The 19,962-nt window shown below is 34.2% G+C and overlaps 1 protein-coding gene and 1 pseudogene across 3 annotated transcripts; one reads left to right on the top strand and one right to left on the bottom strand.

Moving 5' to 3' along the window:
* The first annotated feature begins 214 nt into the window (after positions 1-214).
* LOC121202789 (9-cis-epoxycarotenoid dioxygenase NCED1, chloroplastic-like) lies at positions 215-2,517 on the top strand (annotated as a pseudogene).
* A 5,128-nt stretch (positions 2,518-7,645) lies between these two features.
* Positions 7,646-11,512, bottom strand: LOC107936172 ((S)-2-hydroxy-acid oxidase GLO1). Of its 3 annotated transcripts, none has more exons than XM_016868845.2 (12): positions 11,071-11,512; positions 9,838-9,999; positions 9,623-9,747; positions 9,492-9,538; positions 9,294-9,371; positions 9,098-9,222; positions 8,933-8,999; positions 8,775-8,837; positions 8,597-8,666; positions 8,405-8,505; positions 8,224-8,328; positions 7,646-8,119 (listed from the first exon to the last, which is right to left on the bottom strand). In XM_016868845.2, exons 2-12 carry the CDS (start codon positions 9,972-9,974, stop codon positions 7,928-7,930), a joined length of 1,110 nt encoding a protein of 369 aa, XP_016724334.1. In that variant the 5' UTR covers positions 9,975-9,999; positions 11,071-11,512; the 3' UTR covers positions 7,646-7,927. The 3 variants fall into 3 exon arrangements, with proteins under 3 accessions (XP_016724334.1, XP_016724337.1, XP_016724336.1); XM_016868848.2 differs by having other exon boundaries at positions 9,838-10,006; positions 11,071-11,417; XM_016868847.2 differs by having other exon boundaries at positions 9,838-10,002; positions 11,071-11,417.
* Between the last annotated feature and the right edge of the window lie 8,450 nt (positions 11,513-19,962).

Raw genomic sequence — 19,962 nt, 5'->3', positions numbered from 1 at the left:
GAAAAGATAGGAGGGGAGGGGGGATCGTGTCAAAGGATTAAGCAAATATGACCCGCAAAACACCTTTTTTTTAAATCACTTCAAATTGTCACTCAACCTTTCTATTAGAGTCGGCCCCTGTTTTGCTACTCAAATGCAACACGTGGTCTCCTCTTACATGTTTGTAGTGGACCTATTTCTCTTCTCTCGCTCTATATAAACCCTCTTCTCTCTCCCCTTCCTCATTCATACTCACTCACTCACCATTTCTCTTCACCTACAAAAGAAAAGGGTCTTTCTCAAACGCACATAAAAGTATAGAATCTTTGAGTTTTACTTATTTTGTATTCTTTTTCAAAACCAATCAAGTTTCACCATTCATAACGAAGCTTACATAACCACTAGTAATTGGCTTAGCCTTATGGCTTCATCAGCAGCAGCATCAGTGGCTAGTGGGAGCTGTTGTGCTAAGGTTAAACTCCCTGTTTCAACTCCTCAGTCTGCATCTTCTTCTTCTTCTTGTATTGGTTTTAAAAAGCGCTACATTTCATGTTCTTTGCAAACCCCTTCAATTCTTCATTTGCCTAAGCAACAATCACCAGCTTTTCCACCATCACCTTCTTCTACTCCTACAACGAAAAACACCGAGAAAACTACTCAATCCCAACAATGGAATCCTTTGCAAAGAGCGGCGGCTATGGCTTTAGATGCGGTGGAGAATGCTTTGGTTTCTCATGAGCGTCAACATCCTTTGCCGAAAACAGCTGACCCTGGTGTACAAATCTCCGGTAACTTTGCTCCGGTCCCTGAACAACCTGTTAACAACGTTCCCGGATTGCATACAAGGAGTCTATGCTCGAAACGGAGCCAACCCGCTTCATGAACCGGTGGCTGGACACCATTTCTTCGATGGGGATGGGATGGTTCATGCGGTTCAGTTCAAAAATGGCTCAGCTAGCTATGCTTGTAGGTTCACTGAAACCAACCGTTTGGTTCAAGAACGAGCTTTTGGGCGTCCTGTTTTCCCTAAAGCCATAGGTGAACTCCATGGTCATTCAGGCATAGCTAGACTGTTACTTTTCTATGCTCGAGGTTTATGTGGACTCGTCGATCCAAGCCATGGCACTGGTGTTGCTAACGCGGGACTTGTTTACTTCAACGGCCACCTTCTAGCCATGTCTGAAGATGATTTGCCTTACTATGTTCGTATTACTCCATCTGGTGACTTGAAAACCATTGGCAGATACGATTTTGATGGTCAGTTGAAATCCACAATGATTGCTCACCCCAAAGTTGATCCACAAACTGGTGAATTCTTTGCTCTTAGCTATGATGTTATTCAAAAACCGCATCTCAAGTACTTTAAAATTTCACCCGATGGTAAGAAATCACCCGATGTTGAAATCCCAGTTGATGGTCCAACCATGATGCATGATTTCGCCATCACTGAAAATTTTGTGGTGATACCAGACCAACAAGTTGTTTTCAAATTGGGTGAAATGGTTCATGGTGGTTCACCCGTTGTGTATGATAAGAACAAGGTATCAAGGTTCGGGGTATTGAACAAGAATGCCATTGATGCTTCTGGGATTAAATGGATTGAAGCACCTGATTGCTTTTGTTTCCATCTTTGGAATGCTTGGGAAGAACCAGAAACTAATGAAGTTGTTGTGATTGGTTCTTGCATGACACCACCAGATTCCATTTTCAATGAATGTGAAGAGAATCTAAAGAGTGTTCTGTCTGAAATTAGATTGAATTTGAAGACCGGGAAATCGACTCGCCGTGCCATTATTTCAGAATCCGAGCAAGTGAACTTGGAAGCAGGGATGGTGAACAAGAATTTACTGGGAAGAAAGACTCGGTTTGCATATTTAGCTCTAGCTGAGCCTTGGCCTAAAGTGTCAGGATTCGCCAAAGTCGATCTCTCGACCGGGGAAGTTAACAAGTATATCTATGGAGACCAAAGGTATGGTGGTGAGCCTTTGTTCTTCCCTCGAAACCCCAATTCGGAGAACGAAGACGACGGTTATATTTTAGCCTTCGTTCACGACGAGAAGACTTGGAAATCGGAACTGCAAATTGTGAACGCCATGGACTTAAAGCTAGAAGCCGCGGTTCAACTTCCGTCTCGAGTTCCATACGGTTTCCATGGAACATTCATAAGCTCAAAGGACTTGGAAAAGCAGGCCTAATTTCATCAGCCATTTTGAAAAAAAGGGAGAGGTTTTACCAGAGGGATGCTTTGCATGGATTGTCCCCGGAATCTCTTCCTCTGTTTTAAACCCTGTTTTTGTTTAGTCCCTACACTTTTAAAAACCTCCTTTTTTGGTCACTATTGTAAAGTGAAAAAGGTTTTGGGGATACCAGCTTGTAGCTTTTGCTTTAGCTAGTATTGAAGCTCAGCTGGTTTCTGCTTATTATTTCACTTATCTTCATTAAACAGTACATAAATTACAGGGAAAAATGTACTATTTTCCTCTGTTTTATCTCTGTAATTTTGTGTTTCCTTGTGAATACTTGAAAATTTACAGCGTACATATTTTGTGTCATTACTTAAATATCCACTTTGAGAAGAAAAGTGCCTAGATTATATATATTTTGCATAGACAACCGACAAAAAGTCAATTTATTCATAGTTGGTCAGTTTTTGAAAAGAACATTAAGTTCAATTATTAGAACAATGAACAAATGAGAATACGGCACGGTTAAATGTTAAATCATTCAAGGGATTGGGTTAAATTGACAGATTAGACACCCTTATATTTCCAATTTTTATATGTCATCAAATTGGACAAGTTGTTAACTGATGACCCTTTTGCTAGTTTTTCAAGTTTTAGCTGATTTAATGCCTAAACTCAACTGGTAAGGTATTGAAAAATGAGTGGGGGAGCTTAAAGGGTAGCCTTCAACAATTTGCTCAATGTTCCCAACTTGGGAGACTTGATTGATTTGAAGGTCAACTTTGATAACCCTTTGATTGAAATAAAAGGTACCCCCCTTCAGTCTATTTCATATGTAAAACATCACAGTTAAGAAATATCAATGATATTTTTATTGAAGGAAACGAAACTCGATGACCGGGGGGAGGGGGGGGGGGAGTCGAATTTTCGGTTCATTGCTTGTGGTTTATCTAGAAAATTATTGAGGGAGAGCTTTTAGTAGTAGTGCTGAAATGCTTGGAGGGTCCATATACCCAATACAAAGTTATTTCAAAGTCTATGAAATGGGGAGGGGTTGCCATTATTGTTACTGGCCACTACAAAGCTATATAAAAAAGGGGGTATGGGCTAAGTTACTCTATCTATTGAGTTTTGATGGTTTGGTTTTTTTTAGCATGTAGGATCAGTATGTCCTTTGCTTTCTATTCTGTTCATTGGAATTGGTTGGTCTTTTAGGTACTTACATTGCTAACTTAGTGCTGTCTCATAACTCAAAAGTGATGGACTTGTTTTGTTTTTATATCCTAGGAGCAATGCTCAACATGCTATAAGCAATTTTCAAACATATGACTATGATGTTCTGCCCCATATTGTTATACATGTATAACAATTGTAGCAAATATCTTAGTCTTACAATGGCATGCTTAAATTTATTAGGAAGAAGGTTTTGGAATGTCAAACCTTTGGAGTATTGTTTGGTTGTTTTAATTGTTTGATGATAATGTTAGTACATTGGTGATGACTATTATAGGAAAGAAATGTGAAATTTACATGAAAAATAACTCGCAAACTACAAAGAAATTTGTAAAAATGACTTAGTAGGTGCATGGGAGGAAAGAATTTAAAGACATAAATCCTACATATATTAATAATGGTCAAAGGAAATTCAGAGGCTGCTATTTGGGAGCCAAGAAAAACAGCTCCAATTAAATTGGGTCCTGGTTTATTCTTCAAATGAAGCTCATGTGCTCCCCCAACAACTCCAACTTATTTTATGTGTGAAGTCATTTTCTTTGATTAACAATGCCTTATTGTCAAGGGAAAACATAAAATCTCCTTTTAATTATTAATCAAATTTTAAATTTGATTTTTTAAAATTTGTAATTTATAAGGATATTAAAGCTATATGAGTATTTTTAAAAACTCGAATAAATTGAATAAACAATTAAATAAAATGGAAAGAAAATGGATAAATGAAGTTAACCATCAATTCAGTGGATGTCAATTGATGGTAAAACAAAGTTGAAATTGAATGGTTGTCAATGGTGGTATAACGAAGCTGAAATTGACTTAATAGAATGAGTTTAAAACTGTGTTTTTCATTGAAAATTGACTAATTTTTGAAGCTTGAAATATGTATGATTTTGTAAAATGGAGGTCGAAAATTGGAAATAATTAATAGATTGTAGGTCACAGTTTTAAAAATGAATGAAATTTTTAAGAGAATGACCATTTTGCTTTTCTATTTAATGTACACGGACTAATTTGTCCATTTTCTAAGTAGAGGTGGCAAACTGCAATTCAACTCTTAATACAAGAGTCTCCGTGATGCTTTTACCTAACTCTGTTGTATTTGAAAAATACTAAATATATATTAACAAATGTTGAATGCAATAGTAACGGATAAAACACATTGCATTTCTAAAGAAAGAATTCAAATTTGAATTATAGAAATGACTTTGTTAGAATGAAAAATCACGAATCTCGTAAGTTTGAACCTTGGGTCAGAGTAATGGGTGACCTCAATGTAAAGGTCGAATAGAACTTGATGTTAATAGTTATGTTAATGTCGACTTAAGAAAATAAACTATTAGTGGGATGTTCAGGACTCTAACAGGTAATTAATTTTAAACCATTCCACCATATTTAAAAATCTAAAATTTAAAGTTGGAATTTTCTAACATCTGTAATCCCTTGATTACAACATTTTTTGTATAGTGAGGTTACATATTTTATATTAAAAAAAAACAAAGTTTATAATGGACCACTGAGGGGCTAGAAAGAAAAAGAAAAGGATAAAATTTCAGGTGAAAGGAAAATGATGAATAAGGCAATGAAGAATGCCTTTTCAAGGAGGGTATGTCCTCCTCCTCCTAATAATAATAACATGTTATGAAATATATTAATAGTCATCAACAGTTGTTGGATGTAGTAGTAATACACATTATATTTTTAAAGATAAAACGTAATTTTAAATTTTAAAAATAATATTATTGAAAGAGGCAATTACAAACCGCAAAAAATCGATAAACTATAGAACTATAAAATGAATATGAAAAATCCCTTTTTTAAGTATACCATATACATATATATTAATGCCCAAAACATTTGAAAGCTATTTCCATTTATTTTCCTCCGTCAATCATCCACAAGCAAAGGCAATTTGTTGGTATTGATTGTCCAACTAATGTACAAAAATTGGTCCCCTTCCCACCCTCAAAATCAATGTTGACATAAAAAGAAACTTTTGGGTCTTTTTCATTCCATATGCAATGTGTCAACTCTGTATTGATCGAACTCGATAAATTTTCTTTAATTGTTAAAATACTAAAATATCTTAAATTATATCATTTTATCTAAGTAAGTTTTTATATATTCTTTTATCTTTCAATCCGTACTTTAATTGAAATATTGATTTACATTTAATAAAAGAATATATTTGTTTTTTATATAAAGACATCACGTGGCACTTATCAGCTTTTTTTTAATGTTTGTAAAAAGATGGACTAAAAAAAATAACGGAAGCATACTTGAGGTATTGAATTGAGAAATAAATGTACTTTAGATTCCAATTTAGACAAAAACAAAAGTTAAATACCAAAGTGGGAAAACGAGTATAGGTTAAGAACAAAATTGTAAATTAAGCATTTTTGGCACGAACACTTGCAAATGTAATTGCTTGCATCATGCATTGCCTCACCCACATGGTTGCCAGCATACATAAATGTTGTTGAAGTATATCCGAATACAAAAATAAAAACAAGAAACCATATGTGCGTGCATGATATAATGAACGAAAATGATGTTTTAGTAGTAAAGGATTAAAAACGTGAAGAAGGAATTTACTAGCAAATTGAAATGAAGTAGACAAGTCAATAATAGTACAAAAAAGATAGAAATGGTGATAGAACGAATACCGCCGCCTACCCATTTTGGAAGCAATTAAGCCAAGATGAAAAACTAGAGGCTTAAATGCAAATTTAAATGGTTGATCAGGACAAGGTTCAAAGTTGCCAAAATGGCAACACAATTGGGACTGTCATGCTTTTATCAAGTGGGTGCTTATGATGAGATGTGTGTGATTAGTGACCCCAAATATTTACTCATTAGTTTTTTTTAAAAAAATATCAACATAATTATTTTGTTCGGTGTTAGTGGAGTAAAGTGGGTGGATATTGTTGTTAAGTGTTGTCGAGGAGAGGTTGGTCTTGCTCTAGGAGAAGTCTTTAAAGTGTCGTTTGGAGAGTTAATGGACTCCTCAACAATGGAGGTATTGTGCCGGGGTTTCTATGCTCAGTTTTATCTTCCAATTCCGAGGAGTGCTCATCTAAGTTCACAGAATTTAAGGAGTGCCTCGCCAACAAGAAAATGTGAGCATTTAGTCTTGGTAGGATTTGAACCCATACTCTTATATGACATTAGTGATTTTGTCTTTCGTACTCCAAAGAGAGTCCAATAGGTTTCACAGAGTTTAGGGAGCGATTTGGTTGGTAGAGATACGACCAATAAGCTCTCGAGAAATATGTTAGTATTGTATATAATATTAATTATGAAGAATATGCCTTTGGGGATTCAAACCACCAACTAAGGCTTATATGGCTTTACCTAGCAACCATGGTACCACTTGTGTAGTGGAAATTTTTTTTTACTTCATTGATGGTGGACAAAACAATATAGTCAATTCTTTTTATAAAAAAATTATTTGTTAGTTAAAATTTTAATTGATATAGATTAGTTGTTGTACACTATTGTAACATCATTTGAGATTTAGATTATATTTAGTTTTTTATTATTATTAAATTTAAGTTAAAAAAAGTATAAGATATTAATAAATATGAATGAGATGATTGAGGGAGCAAGATGGTGCTCACTATTTGCTATTCTTAGTCGGATGATTTGGAAGAACAGCAATGATTTTGTGTTTAAGGATGCTCATCATGGCAGCAACAAAGATCAGCTAGCGTCGAGCCTTGCTTGGGCACATAATCTGCAGGTTTCGATTCCAAAACATAATGTCATCGTCCAGTATGATCCTTGCGAGTCTTGGAGACCACCCCAGAATGGTTGGATCAAGCTTAATTCGGAGGCTTCTGTGGATTTTGACACGAAAGGTGCGGCAAGTGGAGGAGTTTTACGAGATTCAAATGCTTGTTGGATTGTTGGCTATGCTAAATGTCTGGGATTTGCTGGTATTTTTCAAGCAGCAGCTAGAGCTCTTCTTGAGGGACTAATCTCGGCCAGAAACAGAGGATTTCGAAAAATTGAGGTCGAATGTGATCATGCATTACTGGTTACAATGATGTGCAGCAGCCATGCTTCTTCTCACGCGACAAATACAGGATTTATGTAGAGAGACCCGCAATAAAATTTAATTTTAAGAAAAATATATCACACATAATATGAAGACTCATATTACCAACGAACCAAATGCATATTTCCCTAAATCTTTAATTTATAGTGCTGCTGCAAATACAAATGATTTGGTGACTGAAAACTATTGAATATTAAGCAGAAAGCAGAATTATTGATTAATGTCCACTTATGAAGATTCATATTACCAAATCGTTTTTAAGAAAAGAATATACAGTGAAAAGGCAGCAGTAGCCAACATTATCATTACATAACCTTTTAACTCAATGAAACATAAACATGTTCCCACAGAAAAAAACAGACAGTAATTTTATGCCATAAATGCAATGCAAATGCAATATATATCTCTTGAGCTCCGGGTAAGTTCATCCTGCGATTTGCTTGGCTAAAGTTCCTGGCCCATAATATATAGCGCTCTACAGTCTCGGGGCCGGACGAGGATGAGGACTGTCCCATTCTGTCACGATGTGGTCACGAGTGATTTCTTTGAGCGAACGACAACCGCTCAATGCCATGGTTAGCTCGAACTCGTCACGCAGCATCGAAAGCACTTTCCTCACGCCAGCTTCTCCTTCAGCAGCCAATGAGAACACCACTGGCCGCCCAATCTGAGATTCAAGCATCATTGTTATAACATTGCACCATTGTATAATATCAACTTTTGCAGCTTCATGGTGCAGCCCCTATAGGGGCAGGACAGTTATATACTTACAAATATACCAGAGGCTCCCAATGCCAAAGCTTTAAAAACATCGGTTCCACGCCGAACACCACCGTCTAAGAAGACAGGAACCCGACCTTGAGCAGCTTTGACAACCTGAGAGAGTTTCAATAATTTGTGAAATATGAAGTTTTTGGTAATGTGTTCCCTATGTCTGAAACCATTGGTTTACCTCTTCCAGGGCCATGATAGTGGCAGGAACATAATCTAGTTGGCGAGCTCCGTGGTTGGAGACGATGATACCAGCTGCTCCAGCCTCTACCGCTATCCTTGCTGTGAGACAAGCATAGATATAGTTCAAAAAATCAGTATATGTTATCGAAACGGACCTGAGAAACAGAGAAGGGTTCGAGTTCTTTCTTACTATCTTCAGCAGTGAGTACACCCTTCACAAGAATTGGCAATGTGGTGATTGTTTGAAGCCATTTCACATCCTATGCATAGCCAATATACTTCATTTATTACACTTTTAATCAAAACTATAGCATGTACATTCTAAATTAACCGATAGAATCTCTGGATCGGCTCATGCATATACGTACCTTCCAGCTAAGGGAACGATCGATTTGTCCGGCAACATACGAAGCAAGACCCGAGTCATCAGCCTGCATGGCTCCCAATAACAAGTTAAATATCTTAGGAAACAAATGCTCATCTCATTAGTATATTTTTTAACACTAATCTCGAAAGGACTACTCACTTGATCCATCTTGCCAAGGTCCAAACCTTCAAAGTTCTTCAATGTCAAAAATGGGGGTAAAGTGAACCTGCAAGGGAATTTTGAAACATAAGACTCTTTGAGTGTAACTTGAATAAATTACGAAGAATGCTTAACAGTCTCAAAGACACTGCGAGACAATAATACCTGTTCTTGATATCAGCTTCTCTGCGACCGAGTCTCGGAGTATCAACTGTAAGGGCAATTGCCTTGAAACCAGCCCTCTCGGCTCTTCTAACGAGCTGTGCAACTACATTCCTGTCCTTGTATACCTTGAGATTCGACATCGAAGATCAGTTGATGAACAAATATAGGACACCAATGTATGCATTTTTGAACTTACATAGAGTTGGAAAAACCGAATGCCGGGTCCTGTCGAAGCAACCTCCTCAACACTAGAAGTTGCCCATGAGGATAATGTCTGAAATGATCAGCAAGCAAGTTAAAAATGAATTGGAACACTGTCATCGGTTATGGATCGGTTTTAGCATAAAAACATTCGACGATTGGGGTTAAATAAATCGGGAATGAGAAGCCAAACCATGATAGTTCCAGCAGCAGATGCAGCCCTAGCTGTTGCATACTCCCCTGTCACACAAATTGAAAGGGATCTCACTCAAATTGGCTTCCATGAAACAAGAACTAAATAACAAAATGAAACCGACTCCATACCTTCAGGATGAGCCATTTTTTGGAAGGCAGTTGGGGCAATCATGATAGGCATTGATATCTTGAAACCCAACACAGTCGTGGTCATGTCTATCTTGCTTACATCGATGAGAATACGAGGACGAAACCTTAAGAACAAAGAAAGTCAACAAATTGAGACATAAACATTTAGCAATAAAGGAACGATCTGGTCTTGTTTTGAAAAAAAAAAAGCTCACAGTATCTTAGTGAAAGCAAATCTATTCTCATGCAATGTCCATTGGTCCTCAGCACCAGATGCATAGTAGTCATACGCCATCTTTGGCAACTTTTGCTTTGCAATTTCTTGATACTCGCTCACATTTGTTATCTCCATCTTTTCGGTGAAATGTTAAAAGAGTCTGCTGTCTCAAAAAACAAATGATACCAGTTAGGATTAGGGACCAAAACAATGTAACCAGACTAAATGGTACGGCCGACAGTTCAATCAAATGCCGGGCTTCAAGACCTAGACTATGAGCGTCTTTTTTTGCACTCATTATCCACCTAACTTTACATAAAAATTTAAATAATTAAATCAATTTTTTTAAAACTATTCTTTTAATACTTTTTAAAAAATAATACTAAAATTATATCAAAGTTCCAAATACATGCATAAAACTATAGAGATGAGAAGAAACTAATTAAACTTATGTTACATGGTTCATTGTGTATATAAATATTTTAAAACTTTCTATGTATTTAGAATTTCTTTTAATATATTCAAAAATAGAAACTCCTTTGATTCGTATTAGCATAAATTTTTACTAAAATTGACTCGATAAGATATGTAAGATACAAAACCAATTAAAATAAGTGAGGCTCTAACCTTTGAAATTAAGAAATTGACTTTGGGAGCCATTTGCTACCATTTTTCAATACGTTTACAATTCTTAGTGCCTACCACTTTTAACTCCATGTTTAACATCAAAATTAACTCCCAACTTTTATTTTTTCTTTAATATTTACATTACATTTCATATATATTCAAATATGAATATATTATAGGATACTTCATATACATTACATATATTCGTTCTAGATACATACTCATATTTTAACATTCAACTTCAATTTAAATAACGTAAATTGAGATAAAAAGAACAAGAAGAAAAGATATTTAACCCAAAATATTCAATAGAAAAACATAAATACAAACTACTGAGCCAAATTCATTTGTTCTAAAATACTCATATTCGAATATGGATATAGAAAAAAAATCATCCCAGAACTTGGGATAAAGTTTATATGTCAAACACACCAATATCAGAGACTTAAACTTGAATTTAGCTAACATAGCAAAACATAAACATGGGGAAATGTAGTGTAAAATTGAATAATGCAGCAGAATCATAGAAAGTGTATATATTTTAGTCTACTGTCTAAACCAACATGGCCAAAAGACAATGAAATAAGGTAGAGAAAAGGCATACCCTTAGGTTCCAAGACTATGGAGCACGGTGCATGAAGGGAATTAAACCAGTTATGGAAATACTCTACTTATTAATAAGGGACTGATTGGCAATGAAAAATATTAGAAAAAAAAGGTTTTATATTAAAAAAAAGGGATACATATTAAAACATGTAAGTATATATTTGTATTATATTATATGGAAATCACAAGTTTAAGTGGATGAGCATTTGGAGGTGAGAAATTGAGACCAAATCCTATTTTGGGGTATTGGGGAACTCTCATCCACTTATCCTTTGTGTGTTTCACAGTGGTTCTTTTCCTATATTATCATTTCTCATCCCAAAATAAACAAATAAAAGGAATAAATGGATAAGGGAAAATTTGAACAATGAATAAGGTATATAATATATTTAAAAATTCTGTGACATGTGAAAGTGACAACAGCGGTTCTGGCTCTCCCCACCTCACTCTCTCTATGGATATGAGATATGAATGCTACATTTTTGGTAAAAAAAATTAAGTAAATTGATCTAAAAGTAATTAATTCATGTTAATTTTGAAACTCAACAAATAAGTATAATTAATGATGGTGGTAATGATTTTTGTCAAAATTGTCCTATGCAGTAATAAAAAGAAAAAGAAATTAATTTTATGCAAGAAACACGAATGTTAAAAATTTTTTTCACTTCTCTCTTTTTTTTAGAGTGATCAATTTATTCAATTTCTAAATTAAGAGCGACTTAAGAGGTATGTAAACCTACCTACCTATAGTTTAAATTAGGTTTGAATGAGTCTGGACTACTTTGAGAGCTCAAAAACTATTTTATGGATATTTTTCACCACATCATCCATGGTCTTTTTTCCAATTATTTAATGACATTTCAACAATTTTTTCCATGTAATTAACACATAATTTTAGAAATATTTTACTCGGAACCCAGAATCCTGAACATTGACCCTCGAGCCCAGAATCTTGAACCCTAAACCTCAAGGCTCAAACCTGGATCTCAAACCCTGAACTTAGGTTTTAGGGTTTAAAGTTCGAGTTCAGGGTCTAAGCTTGGGTTTCATTTTTCGAACATGTTGGTTTAATGATAATATTCATTAATTACATCAATACCCTTTGTATATTGTCCTCAATGGTTTTTGCACAAAGCAAAATGAAAGTAAATATTGGCTCAATGGTTATCTAACGTTTAACTAATAATAAGCAATATTACATGGTCGAATCATAATACGAAAAGACAACTTATATCAATAAATGAACCTAAACATGCCATTAGTCTAATTGAAAATGAGCAAATTGATTAAAAGACTAATATATTATCTATCCGCAAGAAATCAATATTCAAATCTTCAATTTCAACTTAATTGGTTTTTATGTTTTGGGTTTTAATTCATCTTAATAATCCCACAACAGATAGTTCAATATTTTTCTTCTAAAGTATGCCAAACTTGAAAATAGGCAAATAAAAAAGATAACCACATATGTTAAGATTTTGCATTCAATAAAATTGTTGTTTTATAAATAAATAAGATGCTCTCTCAATGTGTATATTTAATAAGACTTGTTCAATCATAACCACTTCTTTCCATTAAAATAGTGAAGTAAAAAGGTTTTTAATTATAGTTGTAATGAGTGAGATCTCTGTGCTGTCAAACTTCTTTTATGACTCCATCTTTAAGGGAACTTGAATTATATTAAAAGTGTTCAATTTGATTGTTTGACTTCAAAGATGCGTCGCTAATAAACCACACAAGTAATCAAAATAAGAATATATTAATTTAGGTAAAAATATACCAATCAAGGGTCAATTATTTTTTAAGTTGCAACTAATATTATAGTTGGAAGGTAAATATTGCATTAACATAATTTATATTTAAATTTATATAATAAATATTTTTCTTAATTTCTTACACATCATCGTATCCAAAAAAAAATGTTGTTATATTTAAATTTAAATTTAAATGATAAATGTTAATTAAGTCTTAACTCGATTGGCATTGGTATTTTTGTCAATGTAGGAGGATGAGGGTTCGAATGCACAGAAGTGCATTATTCTCCTATTTATGGGTTGGGGAGGGGTTGTGGATAGTTATAGGCAATATCTTAAAAAGATCAGATATGATCAGAACTTATAATGAGATTATTCAAAAAATAAAAATATAATTAAATGATAAATGAATCATTATCATTATTCAATTGCAATTCAAATAGATTTAGACAGGTTTTTAAGGCTAACCTCGTGGAATCTTCTTCTGGTCCTAAACTTAACAGGTTCAATCCAAGAAGCTCACTAAATTCAAGAAACCGAGAAGGAATCAAAAGTCCAACAACCTAATGAGTTGTTATGTATGCAGTAAGCCCAGGACACAGAGCATACCAATGCTTTCGGCACTCTAATCGCTCCAAGAGTCATAATTAGAATGAGAACAAACCATTAGCGAACCTGATTGAAGATTTAGACGAAGTGACCGCTGTTGTGGTTTTCGAGGTCAACCTAGTGAAAAATGACTCCGAGTGGATAGTAGACACAAACGCTTCTAAACATTTCTGTGCCAACAGAGAGATGTTCATCGAATTTGAGAATGTATCTGAAGGTGAACAAGTCTAAATGGATAATTCTAGTAGTTCAAAAGTACTCGGCAAAAGAAAGATTTTACTTAAGCTTACTTTTGGCAAAACACTTACTTTAAATAATGTTTTGTATGTTTCTACTTTACGTAGAAACTTGATTAGTGGTGGACTTCTAAATAAGGCAGGCATTAAACTAGTCTTTGAATCCTCCAAACTTGTACTTTCCCGTAATGGAAACTATGTGAGAAAAGGTTACCCGAGTGAAGGGTTGTTTGTGATCGAGACTGTGTCTAATGCTATTAATAAAACTTCTACTTTTGCTTACATTCTTAAGTCTCTTGATATGTGGCATGTTAGATTAGTACACGTGAACTTTCACTCCCTTAAAATGCTTAAAGAGATGAAAATGCTTCCTAATCTAGATAACAACTTTAATAAATGTGAAATATGTGTTGAATCAAAGCATAGTAGTCCTCACTTCAAACATGTTACTGATAGGAATGCTACACTTTTAGAGTTAATTCGCACAAATCTAACAAATTTTAGAAACATAAAGAGTAAAGAAGGAAAACAATTTTATATTACCTTTGTAGATGATTACTCTAGATACACAAAGGTTTATCTCCTAGGGTAAAAAGATGAAGTCGATAAAGCATTCATTCTTTATAAAGTAGAAGTAGAAGACCAACTTGATAGGAGAATTAAATGGGTTAGATCCGATAGAGGCGGTGAATATAACACTAATTTTCTAAAAGAAGTATGTAAGAAACATGGCATAATACATGAGTTCACTGCCCTTTATATTTCACAACAAAATGACATAACTGAAAGAAAGAATAGAACTTTAAAAGAAATGATGAACGTCTTACTTGTAAGTTCTAGCTTGTCTAACAATATGTGGGTGGAGGTTGTATTTTCTGCAAATTACATTCTTAACAGAGTGCCTCATAAAAAATTAGACTGCACCCCATATGAATTATGAAAATGTTATGCCCCTAATCTGTAATACTTTTGATGCAACTTTTATTGATTATGCTTTAAACAATGCGACATATAGATTTATGTCATTGCATGATCATTCTATTTGCAAATCTAGAGATGTTATTTTCTTCGAAAACATTTTCCCTTTAAATAAATCTATTATAATGCATGACATACAGTTAGATGAACATGATTCTTCCTCTTCTAGTAAACATACTAGGGATTCTCAATATGATGATGAACCTAGGAAGAGTAAAAGACAAAAAACTGCAACTAATTTTGATCTTGACTTCCTTACTTCTTTTATAACTAAAATTGTTGAATTAGACTTAATAAGTGATTTTGTTGCTCATACTTTCCTAATAGACGAGGATCCAAAAACATATGATGAAGTTGTAAAACCAATTGATGCTAGTTTCTGGAGAAATGCTATTAACGATGAGCTAGAATCTATTATTTCTAATCATACTTAGGAGTTAGTGGACTTACCTAAAGATTATCAATCTATTAGTAATAAATGGGTTTTTAGAAAGAAACTTAGACCAGATGGATCAATCCAAACGTATAAGGCAAGACTAGCTGTAAAGGGATTTACTCAAAAATTTGGAGTTAATTTTTTCGATACATACTCTCTTGTTACTAAGATCTCAATCATTCGTGTTTTGTTTGCTTTAGCTTCCATTCACAACTTACTTATGCATCAGATGAATGTGAATACTACTTTCTTGAATGGTGATTTAGATGAGGAGATCTATCTGATAATGATGAGGTCAGCTCTAATAGTTGCTATATGTTTTACTTTGGGTGGAGCAATTATTTCTTGGAAGTATACTAAACAGACGTGTGTTGCTCGCTCCTGTGTTGCTTGCTCCACCATAAAATAAGAGTTTATAACCCTTGATTTAGCCAGGCAAGACGTCGAGTGGCTCAGGAATTTGCTTGCAGAATGAGATCCAAGCTTATAATAGCAAGAAAAGGCATATACAAATAAGACATGACTTGTGAGACACTTAATAAAGAATGAAATAAAGGATGGAGTATTCGCCATGGAGTACGTAAGATCTGAGAGGAACCTAGCTGATCCACTAACCAAAGGGTTATATAGGAAAGTAGTTCTTGATTCATCGAGGGGAATGAGTCTTAAGCCCATTGGTTGAGGAACTCATGGTGGATACTCAACTTAGCCTTTTAAGTTCAATATGATTAAACGAAACCATGGAAAGACTCATAGAGTACATATTTACCTATCCCTATGGCGCATAATGTACATGCATAAGGATGAGTTTGTTACTCTTAATGAGTTCATTGCTCATAGTTTGGGTGGTCCTACTAAGACGGACTTGATGAATTCTCCAAATTTATAGGATGAACTACTAGAAGCTCTTAATGAGTTCACAGCCTAGAGTTTGGGTGGTCCTATTGAGATAGACTTGATAAACCTACCGAATTTATAGGATTAGCCACTAAATGTTCTTTATGAATTCATATCCCAGGCTCTAGGTGGTTCTATTTAGATAGACTTGTTGAATTCACCGAATTTTTAAATTAAGAGGTTGAGCTTATTAAATGTTTTTAATGATTTCATAGCCCTGACCCGAGTGGTCTATACTGAGATAGGCTTGATGAAATCACCTACATAAGTGTGAAGGATTAGTCACCTTTTATGAAAGAAGTTGAGTTGTTTTTCTAGAGCATTTACCGACATCCCAAGGTATATTAGCTAAATTGTTGATCTACCGCGGAACTCTATTGGACCTGAGATTAGTTGTTTTTATGATTTTACTCCTATTTGAACGAGTTCCAGATTCGTTCACTTGTTAAAAGAAGAATTGCTCATTTCACTATGTATTAGTGCCAATTTAACAGATACTAGTACTTAAGCAGCTAATTTCGCTGTTACTCCTTTTCCCGTCTTTTATAAAATTTTTATTTCTTTGCATTAGTTGGAGAATATGGATAATGTAAAAAATCTCACATTGATAAAATATTGGCCTTCACAAAGGTTTAAATATAGTCTTTTGGGTTTATTCTCATTGAATAATAAAAGACTAAACCCATTCATGCACGCCACCATTGTCGCCGCCCACCCAGTTCATGTTCTTGTCATCGACACGTACGACTGTGTTTCTTTTTGGGTACAGTTCGCATGAATTTATCAGAAAAAACATTTTTTCTATCTATCTCATTTTCTAAAGTTTGATTGTTTCATAAAATTAATAAATAATAAATTTCAAATTGAATGTGCGATTATGGAGGAGCTGAAGTGAGTGGATTTGGGGGAATAACGTGGAACCGTTCAAATATTTTTTTGACGTAAATCGCATTTGTTTTAGCTATAAAAGGGAGTCTTCCCTCATTTGCAAAATGTACAGAAAACCATTCAGCTCTCTTCTCCCTTTCTCCTTCCAGTTGGTTCCCGCCTCTTCTCTGTTTTCACTGTTTCCTCCCTCCTTCCGCCATTCCTTCTTTTCACAAAAAAGAACAATCCTTTTGAGTTCCATCTTATTCATTTAGGTTTACGAATTTGGAAGCACTGTATTAACCTTTGGGGGCGACGTCCATTTCTAATTACACCAATAAGGGCGAAATCGCTTCTAAAACAGTAATTCTCCCTGAGGCGATATTTATTTATTTATTTTTATTTCCTAATTATTTGTGCTTGACTGTAGTAATTATCCAACATACCCATTGTAATAGGCCCAATTTGCCAGGGCCCAAAATCACAAATAAATAAAAACAAAAGTAAAACAAAGTCCACAGTCCAAATACATGGGCCCAACGTGGCCCAAATCATTTTAGCCTAAGCTAGACTAGCCCAAATGCCCATCAAAATCTAACCCAATTAACTTAGCCCAAACCTAAGCACAATACCCTGGCCAACTGGCCTAAACCAAATGCCAGAAACCCTAGGCATTCAGCCCTAGCACGAGCGCCGCAACAGTAGCCTCTAGCGTCGCTCTCTCCAGCCGCCGTAACCGTAGCCTCTATGCATCGCGTCGAGCCGTGCCACGTCTTCGTACGATACCTGCAACAACTCGCAACAAACACCTGCAAAGCAACAGAGAGAACGCAACAAAAAAAGGGCAGAAATCGACAGCAAATCAAAAAAAGAACTGGTAGAAAATAAGAAAAACGTTAAAAAGGGATTTAGGAGGGATTTCTATTTTTCTTTTTGGAAAAAAGGGATTTGGGGGGATTTCTATTTTTCTTTTTGGCAATATAAAGCCATGGAAAAAAGGAAGGGAAAATCAATACGAAAGGTTTTTTTTCTCTTTTCCATTCGATTTTCCGATTGCCGTTTTTTTTTCTTTTTTGTTTACCATTAAATATATATATATGAGTATATATATAATAACAGAAAGGAAGGGAGGGACGTACCTCGTGGCCAGATCTTTGCTCTCTCCGTCGCAATCGGAGTTGGAGTGAAGGTACGGAGATCCTTCTTGAACGACCGTTGTGCAGAGCGGCGCAGAGATTGTTCTTTTCTTTTAGGTTTTTAGGTTGAAATAATATCAGGTTTCTTAGGGTTCTGTTAGCCCTTTAAGAATAGGGATAAAATGCAGTCGTTTGAGCCAACACGATGGCTTCAAAACGGCGTCGTTTGATGGCTCGATCCGCGCGGTGACCCGACCCGGGGAAGGATCCGTGCGTCCAGCCTTTCTGGTTTATTTAAGCAACAAGTCCTTCTTTGTTTTGTATTGTTTCAGTTTGGTTTTCTTCAATTTTTTAATTTATACCGCATATTTGGTTCCGATTCCAAATGGATCCACGTTCAAACAGTGTCGTTTCCCATGTTTGATTTTGAATATCCGGATTTATGTGCTTATTTGCTGTTGAGGTCCCTTGGTTTTTAAATCGAGTTTAAATTTAATCTTTCTTTTATTTTCATTTATGTTTTTTACCTATCTAATTTTGTTTTAATTTCAATTTAATTTTCATTCCTCTAGTTTATTCTATTTTTGTTTTTTTTTTATCGTGTTTCAATTTTGACTAAACTTTTATTAGTTTAATTTTAAATCGAATTAGTTCATATTTTGACAAATTTAGTTCGTATTTCTAATATTATTTTAATATTTCAAGTTAATATGTTTTTTTAGAGTCTATTATATACTATTATTTTCAAACTTGACTTGATATTATTTGGTTCATCATTTATTAATATATATATTTTTGTAAGAATTTGATATAATATGTATATATTTTAACGTTTTGTTTTGGATTATGTCGTAAAATTTGTTTTTCTGCATATCTATATGCTATTATTTTATTTCAAGTCTATTATGAATTCATGTATGTAATTTATTTTAAAATTCCTATACGTAGAACATAGTGATTTTTATTTTTATTTATTTTTTATTTTGGTGTATCTTTTAATTGATGCTAGAGTTATTTAGTTTAGAATATTAATATTGATATTTGTATAATATGACAAATCATATGGTTATTTACATTTACCTATTATTTGTTTACAATTTATTAGTGCATACTTAGGTTGTTATTTATCTTTTACATTATATATTGCTTCAATCATGTCTCATTTGTAAAAATTGTATTTTATTAAGGCACCAAAATCATTTTTATTTCACAATTTTCAAATACTCGGTATCCAAAATTCTCGAGAGGATTGTGCCATAACTTATTGGGCTTCAATTCTCCTTACTAGATTTAAATAACCGAATACTCTTTTTTCAAATTGAATATAGAAATTTCAAAATAAAAAGCTCATTCTCGAGAATTCAATATATGGTGTACTAACGCATTGGATATGACGTATTGTTGTCTCGAGATGAGGATTTTTTTTCTAATGAAAAAAATAAAGGCAATATTTGGTGTTTAGAAATTTCGAGGAAATAAACCCTAACTTACTGGGTTTAATTTATCGTTTGACCCAAATAACCTGATATCCTTCTCAAAAATGCATAAATTTCAAAAGTAAAAAAATAAACTTAATTTTGAGGATTTAAAACGTTACACTCTAACTTACTGAGTGTGATAATTTATTTCTTTAAAATAAGTGAGTCACATCAATCAAATTCATTCTATTCAAATTCTCTTTTCAAATGATCGTATATTAAAAATCTTTTCAAATTCTCGATATTAAGACATTAAACAATCAATTCGGTACCAATTTTGGGCGTTACGAGAGTGCTAACCCTTCCTCGTGCGTAATCGACTCCTGAACCAGTTTTCTCAAAATTCGTAGACCTAAAATCGTTTTCAAGGTGATCCGATCACACCTCAATAAAAGATCAGTGGCGACTCTCCGTTTTCATTTTAAAAGTCGATCCCCGTTTTTTCAAAGTCAAAAGGTTTCGACAACCATATTACCCATTTGTTTTTAAGAAAAGAATA

This window comes from Gossypium hirsutum, chromosome D01 (assembly GCF_007990345.1).
Source record: "Gossypium hirsutum isolate 1008001.06 chromosome D01, Gossypium_hirsutum_v2.1, whole genome shotgun sequence".
NCBI lineage: Eukaryota > Viridiplantae > Streptophyta > Magnoliopsida > Malvales > Malvaceae > Gossypium > Gossypium hirsutum.
Note: the sequence above shows the minus strand (reverse complement) of the source record. Positions and strands in the feature narration are given on the sequence as shown.

What these genes read in the sequence shown, in the direction of transcription:
- LOC107936172 (XM_016868845.2), bottom strand. Translation starts at nt 9,974, where the DNA reads ATGGAGATAACAAATGTGAGCGAGTATCAAGAAATTGCAAAGCAAAAG. An exon ending in ACCTTGGCAAGATGGATCAA is followed by an intron (nt 8,838 to 8,932) that starts GTGAGTAGTCCT and finishes GGAGCCATGCAG; the next exon opens with GCTGATGACTCGGGTCTTGC. An exon ending in TGTACTCACTGCTGAAGATA is followed by an intron (nt 8,506 to 8,596) that starts GTAAGAAAGAAC and finishes CTTGTCTCACAG; the next exon opens with CAAGGATAGCGGTAGAGGCT.